Below are 8,047 nucleotides of genomic sequence, written 5' to 3'. Positions count from 1 at the left end.
ATGGAAAGCCAAGAGAGGGAGCAGGCAAGGCCTGAAGCCCACAGGAAAAATCTGTATGCCAAGTACAGGACAAATAATAGCGATAATTTCTCCAGCCCTTAGCAATTGTGGACCTGGGTACAGAGACCAGGTGGGAAGAGGATGAGCTTAGCAGGTGAGCATAGCTGGCGACTGATGCGTGCTGGAGAAGACAGCAAGAATAGTGTTAGCCCCAGGCCCCACAGGGGTAGGAGGTCCCACAAGGAGAGTGTGAGGGTTCAGCAGATTCAGGAATGTGAATGGGCAGCCACTATGGGGAGAGAAAGGCTCACACAGCCATAGCAGAGCCCAGTGAGTGACCCCCAAATAGGTCACACAGGGGAGAACCAGATAGTGCTGAAACCCCTAAGATGGACCCTAGGAATTAAAGTGAAGGGTTGGCATGTGTCCCCCAAGGTGCTGGGCAAAGGTGAGGAGGACATTTTGGGAGATCATCCCCCAGAGATTTGGCAAGACCAGGACGCCTGGATGATAATCATCAGCACAGAGATGAATAAAATAGCCTGGGGAGGCTGTCAAGAAAATTCCTGCGTGAGGCCGGGGACTGGAGGAGATGACTTCCCCCGGCCTTTCCCATCTCTAAGATTCTCAAGTTCTAGAGCACTGCTGTTCCGCTCTATGCACATTTTAGAAAGGACGTTGACAAATTGGAGCGCGTCTGCTAGAGGGCAACCAGAAGAGTGAGCAGATGGAGAAGGGCACGAGAACATTTAGCCTGGAGAAGGCTCAGGGACAACAGGAGGGAGGAGTCATCGGGAAGAGGGATGAGTCGTGCTTGGCTCGGCCCAATTGGGCTGAACCAGGAGCGGTGGGATACACTGCAAAGATGCGGGTTTAGGCCTCACGTCAGGGAAAACGTCCTAAAAATGAGAGCTCTCCCAAGTGGAATGGATGGGCTGCCTCCGAAAGTACAGAGCTCTCGTCCTTTGCGTTCTTTGCGGTTTTCCTAGAGGAGGCTGCTGGCTGACCGGGAAGGAAATCTCAGCAGGACATCCAACGGCACTCGATACGCCCCCGCCCCTCGGGGCCTCAGCTCGGGCCTCTTTAGCAGCGGCTACTTCCTGGCATTTTCCGCGCGCAGCCCAGTGCGGGGTGGGGATGGGGATCAGGGTGAGGGGCCCGAGGCGGGACAAACCATGTCAGGCCAGAGCAGGCAGAGGCGGGCACAAGCTCGGGTAACTGGGGGTGGGGCACAGTGGGACAGAGTCTGGTGCATCGTGACATCCCAGGTCCGACCTCCTGGAGGGGGTGTCCGGCCCTCAGCTTCCGCGAAGCACAAATGACCACGCCTTGGCCGTGCCTGACTCCTCCCTGGGTACCTACCCGGTCCCCTCCCAGACTGAAGTTCCGGCGGTCCCCCTACAGTGGGACCAGTCTCCCCAACCTCAACAGGCTGCCCCTCCTCTTCCCAAGATGCTCCGCTCCTGGCTCAGTCACGGGTATCTCGCGCTGGAGGTGGGGGTGGGAATGGGGGTGGGGACCGAGTAAGGCGGAAGTATCCCTGGGGAGGTGGAGGCGGCAGGGACGCCTCCCTGCCCAACTGAGGCTGTGGTGGCCCCAGGAGTCCTCCCTCCCACTCTCTCCGTCCCCGCCCCCTCGCTCCCCTCCAGCCCGGGGCCAGACAGGCAGCAGCAGAGCGGACAGCGCCAAGCAGCCGCCGGGGTTCGTACTGGTCACTGCAGGCGCGGCACTACTCCTAGGTCAGTGTGGGCCCCCATGCAAGGCAGGGAGCCCGGGGGCAGCCAGGGGTGTCGGGGCGTCCAGGACCTAGAAGTTTTCTGCTCTAACCCGCAGAGTCCCAGGAATCTTCCTTCCAACATTCCCAACAAATGGTGGGTCCATTTCGGCTTGGAGGAGCCGACCATTCCCTGAGTCAGGTCACCCAGCTGTTGGACAGCTCTCTTCCTTTTCTCGGTGTTCCAAGTCTACCTCCAGGCCACTGTCCTCCAGTTCTGCCCGGGGGGGTCAGGCAGATCAAGTCTGAACTCTTGCCCAAAGATTTGGTCAGGGGACCTGGGTTTTGGTCCTGCTCTGCTACTTCGGTTGCCTTTATAACTCTGGGCAAATCACTTTAACCTCTCTGGGCCTCCGTTTCCCAGTTGTAAGATCAAGGGCTTTGATGAAACAATCCCCCAAATCCTCTCCAGTTCTGAACCCTAAAATTTTAGCAATGATTAGATCCAGGGCCCCTGGAACTTTAGGGGGTGGGAATGCAGTCAGGTCTGAGTTTTGAGGAGTATCTCAGATGGGTGCTGAGAAGGCTCCAGGATTCATGTGTAGGTTTTCCTGACAGATCTTTCAGACTGCTGGTCAGTAGGCAGAAGGCACAATGGCCATTTTGTGGCCCTTGATCCTGGCCTTGGCCATCAGCCTAGCCATTGCCAGACCCCCCAACATCATTCTGATCTTTGCGGATGACCTGGGCTATGGGGACCTGGGCAGCTATGGCCACCCCAGCTCATCCACACCCAACCTCGACCGAATGGCAGCCGGTGGCCTCCGCTTCACTGACTTCTATGTGCCTGTCCCACTATGTACCCCGTCTAGGTGAGGCTGATGAACCCCAGGATCCTGCCTTTTGAACCTCACTTCTTCAACCCTCAGCTGACCCACCAACTGTGCCTTCCCCACCATCTAACCCCAGTTGCACTTCCGTTAACTTCTGTACCTCACTCCCAGCAAGCCTCCCTTCCCCCAGAACTCCTAATTGCATCTTCTTTCTTCCTCTCTCTGCCCACTCCCACCCACAGACACACAACTTTCTCTGATCCTTTTTCTCTCTGTGGAGATCTTCTCTCTCCAGAGACCCCCCCCCCAAGGATTCTCTAATCCCTATTCATTCCTTCTAGGGCAGCACTGTTGACTGGACGGTACCCTGTACGTTCAGGGCTCTACCCAGGTGTCCTATACCCTGGCTCCCGGGGTGGGCTCCCCCTGGATGAGGTGACCATGGCTGAGGTCCTGGCTGAGAAGGGCTACCTCACTGGGATGGCCGGCAAGTGGCATCTGGGTGTGGGGCCCAATGGCTCCTTCTTGCCCCCACATCAGGGATTTCACCGCTTCCTAGGAATTCCCTACTCCCACGATCAGGTGTGGGGTCAGGGGCTGGGACCAGTGGGCAGATTGATAAGTCAAGGGGATGGGAGGTCCTAGGGAGGGAGCAAATTGAGACTGAAGTAAGTGGACAAAGAATCCAGGATAGAACTGTGGAGATTGGGGACTGAAGGGGCAGTGGATCAGGGCTAGAAGTAAATGGGCAGGAGCTGGGGCCATGTGGTAAAGAATCCTACCCACTCTCCCCCTCATCCCTTTGCCCTGTGCCACCACAGGGCCCTTGCCAGAACCTGACCTGCTTCCCACCAGCCACCCTCTGCTTTGGAGGCTGTGACCAGGGCGTCGTCCCCATTCCACTTATGGCTAACCTGTCAGTGAAGGAACAGCCCCCCTGGCTGCCTGGGTTGGAGAAACAGTATGTGGCCTTTGCCCAGAACCTCATGGTGGATGCTGCCCGCCAAGGCCGGCCTTTTTTTCTGTACTATGCCTCCCATGTGAGTGACTTCACATCATCCCAGGCCCTGCCCTATGACACTGAGCTGATCTTTCCTTACCCCCAACCTTTGCTGGGCTGGGGGAGGGAGGGAGGAGATTGCCCAAATCCTTGCCCCAGAGACAAAGCAGAGATACAGCTGTTTCTTTCACATGCACACCTGGCTGTGACCCTGTTTCTGCCCGCAGCATACCCACTACCCCCAGTTCAGTGGGAAAACCTTTGTGGGGCGCTCTGGCCGGGGACCATTTGGGGATGCCTTAATGGAGCTGGACTCAGCTGTGGGGGTACTACTGAATACTGTGGAGAGCCTTGGACTAATCGAAGAAACTCTGGTCCTTTTCACAGCGGATAATGGGTACAGGGGCTGGGAAGGTGGTCAGGTAGACATTTGTCATTGTCATGATGGTGTCTCTCTTGCTCTCACACCACCCCCCCTCCATGTTTGTGCCTATCTTTATAGCCCTGAGACCATGCGCATGTTCCGGGGTGGCTCCTCTGGCCTTCTCCGGTGTGGAAAGGGGACAACCTATGAGGGTGGTGTTCGAGAACCTGCTCTGGCCTTCTGGCCAGGCCACATTATGCCAGGTCAGTCTCTGACCAGCAAGTTCTCCAGGCTGACCCTTGGGTAGAAACAACCCAGGGAATAAGGGTAGACTGACACCCAAATCTTGAGCCCTGGCTCCTCCATGAGACCCTCCTGACTCCCATATCTTGGGTCCATTCTATTGGAAGTTGACCCTTCCAGTTTTGCCCACCACCAATCCCCTCCCGCTCACATGGGTTTCTGGAGATCATCTATTCTAATCTGATCCTGAACCCTTCTACAACCTCCGGCCTTAGCTCAACCACCTCCCACGACAGGGAGCTCACTACCTCCTGAAGTAGACCATTCCACAGCCTCTTTAATCTTCCCCTCCCCCTCTCAACCTCTCATATGTCAAGATCTGGCCTATGTGTCACTTAGCTGGAGGGAGGGGAGGGAAAGGAAGAAGACTCTGCCTCCTGACTCCTCCTAAAATGTACATGGAGGACTGAGCAGGGCTGTTAAAAGCTTACGACAGTCCTAAGGAAGGAGGCAGCATGGGGTCACATCCCCATTTTACAGGTGAGAATCCCAAGGCTCAGATTGGGGAGGGACTGGCCCCAGGTCACACAGCTAGTAGGGCTGAAGTCAGCATTTGAACCCAGATCCTTTGACTCCAAGGCACATGCTGCCTCTTCTAAGGACATTGATTGTCCATGGCCTCCAGATGTCAACCTCCCCCAATCCCACCCCATGCCTCCATGAAGGGAAAGAGGCTCAGCAGAGAAGAGAGAAAAGGCATTTCATTTACCACCCTGGCAGGCCCTGTGAGAGGTGCCCCCTGCTGGAGGCTGTCCTGATTGGCTCCTCCACACAGGGGTCTCCCATGAGCTAGCCAGTGTCCTGGACCTGCTGCCCACTGTAGCCGCTCTGGCAAGAGCCCAGCTACCCAATGTCACCCTCGATGGGGTGGACCTGAGCCCCATTCTCCTGGGCACAGGCAAGGTAAGAGTGCTGGGACCCTGGGTGTTCTTCCTTGCTAGTCTCCAAGCCCCAGATCCCTTGACCTCTATGTCCCTGTGTCTCCAGAGCCCACGGAAGACTCTCTACTTCTACCCCCCATTCCCTGATGAGACCCAAGGTGTCTTTGCTATCCGGCATGGGAAGTACAAGGCACATTTCTTCACCCAGGGTAATTCTAGCGACTCACAACAACTTGAGGCACCTGCCCCACCCCCAAAATTCAAGACTCAAAGAGTTTCTGGCACTCAGGGACAGAGCCACTGATGGGGGTGGATTGCCTGGGTCCCTCATTGTCCCATCTTCCCTGCTTTTCCCAGGGGCCCCCACCCTCCCATATCCCTGTCCTCTTCCAGGCCCAGCTGACCAAGTCCCCTGGATCCCTCCCTGGAGTCTACCTTTGGTTGTGCCCTGTACCTTTTATGATTCTACCCCCATACCACTCCAGGATTTCCTCCTCTGTTCCCTACCCTCATCACTATCTAGGTTCTACACACAGTGATATGGTTGCTGACCCAGCCTGCCAAGCCCTCACCCCACTGACTCCCCATGAGCCTCCACTGTTGTATGACCTGGAGACAGACCCTGGTGAGAACTATGAACTCCTGAGCCACGGTCCCAAGGAGGAGATTAAAAAAACCATTGAAACCCTGAAGGAGATGAGGCTACTCAAGGCCCAGTTTGATGCTGCCATAACTTTTACATCAAGTCAGATTGCCAAAGGCCTGGACCCAACTCTGGAACTTTGCTGCCGAGCAGGCTGTTCCCCCTGGCCAGAATGTTGTAACTGTCCTGGCTCTCAACATAACACTCCCCACAAGTGAATGCATGGACGTCAGAGTGACTTTGTGGTCTTTCAGTCACCCCTATGGCCCATTGACCATTAATCCTTAAAACTGCTATTCAAAGATTACTCTGACTCATGAGCAGGGCCGTACATCCAGCATGTATCCTTTCTGCACAATCTCAAGCTCAGGCCACTTCACTGGATACAGAGCATGTATCAAGATTGGGGGGGTCACTGGCCAGTGGCTCAGATATCCCAGCCAGACTCTTCTCTGTGCAGCAAGATGAGGTAATAATTTTCATGTCTCCCTGGAATTCCTAAGGGTCGGTTATTTCTTCTGAAATCTCTATGTAGAGAATCCCAACATCTACCCCTGCCTGAATGGTGATGCTTTGGCTTATGGAATACAGGTCAAACAAGTGGGTTCGTTGTCATTCCTCTCAATCCGGTCAATCCTCACAATCATGAGAGGTTAGATAAAAGCACAACCTTGAGGTCTTCAACATTCCTTATTAAAATAAACTTTTGACTGAGATATTAATACAAGCACTAATTATGAATTTTCCAATAAAATTTAAGGGGGAATACAATTTGGAGCAAGATTTAAATAAATATCAACATCAAAGCACAATTTGATGCCTTTCCCTTTTCTTCTCACCTCTTTCAAAATTCCTATTGAATGTTACCTACCATGCCTGATCACTGTCAGGAAAAGCTGAAACTTATGTTCTAGGCATTACCTGCCCACAGCTTCTCTTTCTGCACACACTGGCTCCTGCTCTCCCTCAGTAGTTTTGGAAAGAGTGTGATGTTATTCCTTAACTATTTGCCACATTGTTCTCTTTCAAAATATTCAACTCTACTGCCTCTACCATACCTCAGCAAAGAGGTTCCTTTCTTCCCTGTGGATAGAGTGAGACAACCCACACCACCAGCCCTCCATTATTAAAAGATGACTTTTTTTTTGCAGTGCTAAGAGTGATGTATTGAGAATAGACATAATAACTCCATTTTTTTCTCTATTTGCTCTTTTTTGCTGAGTTGCCCCAGCACAAGCTGTGGGGCCAGTTTGTAATAAGCAGAATTCCTCCATTATCTTGCTTTATGACTGTGAAAAGAGGACTTGATGGCCCCAAGAAATATGCTCCTTCTCTTTATCTTATCTGACCAAAGAATGATGGTGCCTTAAGAACAAGAGGGAATGATATGCTAAGAAGGGCACACTAGTAATAAGTAACCTCCTTCCGGTGTCATAAGGGATAGAGCACTGGGCTGGAGTCAAACCTGGCCTTAGACACTCACTACCTATGCGACCATGGGCAAATTACTTAAAATCTGTTCACCTCAGTTTCCTCAACTGTAAAATGAGGATAATAGCACTAATCTCTTAGGGTTCTCATGAGAATCAAATAAGATATTTATAAAGTGCTTAGCACATTGCCTGGAACATAGTAAGCACTTTTAAAATGCTTGTTTTCTTCTTTTCATCTACCCTGCCTCCCCCCCACACACACACACAGAATCAAGAAGAATGTTCCATGTTTTATCTTCCTCTCTCAGATAGGCTTGACTAAGAGAATAGTATAATAGTAATCTGCCGAATTGTGACACACACATATCCATCAGCTTCTGGTGGTGACTCACTCTGAGTGAATAAACCACAGTTCAGTTTCCATATTGTTCATTCTTGGCTGTACCTAGTTAATGGACAACTGGACGATTTTGTCACACCACATTCTCCACATCTTTGTCCTTTATGGACATTTGAGAACATAGCCTAAAGTGGTGCCATATTCCTTAAGTCCTTGTTCCCATTGCCCTAGCTAAAGAAAAACTCTTTCCTATTTAGCAAGCCTTCTGCAAGTATGAGGTGAATTGGCATTCTTTGCATGTATTCTCATAAGGTCATTTACTAAGTAGGCTGACTATTCTCACTTCCACCAAGACTTTTTAGAGAAGGATATGGCCTTTTTTCCTCTGTGCCTTTTTGACATGTTGGACAAAAACAAGCAAATTTGAACATTTGGATATGGCAATTACTTATAGGAACATAGTGGAAGGAAAAGACTCCCAGGTTATCAGCGGGCTGAGCTGAGTGGGTCCTTTAGGAAGCCCATTCCAATTACAT

General features: G+C 52.1%; 1 protein-coding gene across 3 annotated transcripts; it reads left to right on the top strand.

Moving 5' to 3' along the window:
* The first annotated feature begins 1,536 nt into the window (after nt 1–1,536).
* ARSA (arylsulfatase A) lies at nt 1,537–6,550 on the top strand. 3 transcript variants are annotated; one of them, XM_027854418.1, is made up of 10 exons: nt 1,537–1,739; nt 1,834–1,871; nt 2,333–2,586; nt 2,889–3,129; nt 3,369–3,587; nt 3,775–3,944; nt 4,050–4,174; nt 4,990–5,117; nt 5,202–5,304; nt 5,619–6,550. In XM_027854418.1, the coding sequence occupies exons 3-10, from the start codon at nt 2,369–2,371 to the stop codon at nt 5,954–5,956; spliced, it is 1,542 nt and encodes a 513-aa protein (XP_027710219.1). In that variant the 5' UTR covers nt 1,537–1,739; nt 1,834–1,871; nt 2,333–2,368; the 3' UTR covers nt 5,957–6,550. The 3 variants fall into 3 exon arrangements, with proteins under 3 accessions (XP_027710219.1, XP_027710220.1, XP_027710218.1); XM_027854419.1 differs by lacking the exon at nt 1,834–1,871 and having other exon boundaries at nt 1,537–1,701; XM_027854417.1 differs by lacking the exon at nt 1,834–1,871.
* The last annotated feature ends 1,497 nt before the right edge of the window (nt 6,551–8,047 follow it).

Source organism: Vombatus ursinus, unplaced genomic scaffold, assembly GCF_900497805.2.
Source record: "Vombatus ursinus unplaced genomic scaffold, bare-nosed wombat genome assembly UNPS02010394.1, whole genome shotgun sequence".
NCBI lineage: Eukaryota > Metazoa > Chordata > Mammalia > Diprotodontia > Vombatidae > Vombatus > Vombatus ursinus.
Note: the sequence above shows the minus strand (reverse complement) of the source record. Positions and strands in the feature narration are given on the sequence as shown.

What these genes read in the sequence shown, in the direction of transcription:
- ARSA (XM_027854419.1), top strand. Translation starts at nt 2,369, where the DNA reads ATGGCCATTTTGTGGCCCTTGATCCTGGCCTTGGCCATCAGCCTAGCC. An exon ending in TTCCCTACTCCCACGATCAG is followed by an intron (nt 3,130 to 3,368) that starts GTGTGGGGTCAG and finishes GTGCCACCACAG; the next exon opens with GGCCCTTGCCAGAACCTGAC. An exon ending in CTTTTCACAGCGGATAATGG is followed by an intron (nt 3,945 to 4,049) that starts GTACAGGGGCTG and finishes CTATCTTTATAG; the next exon opens with CCCTGAGACCATGCGCATGT.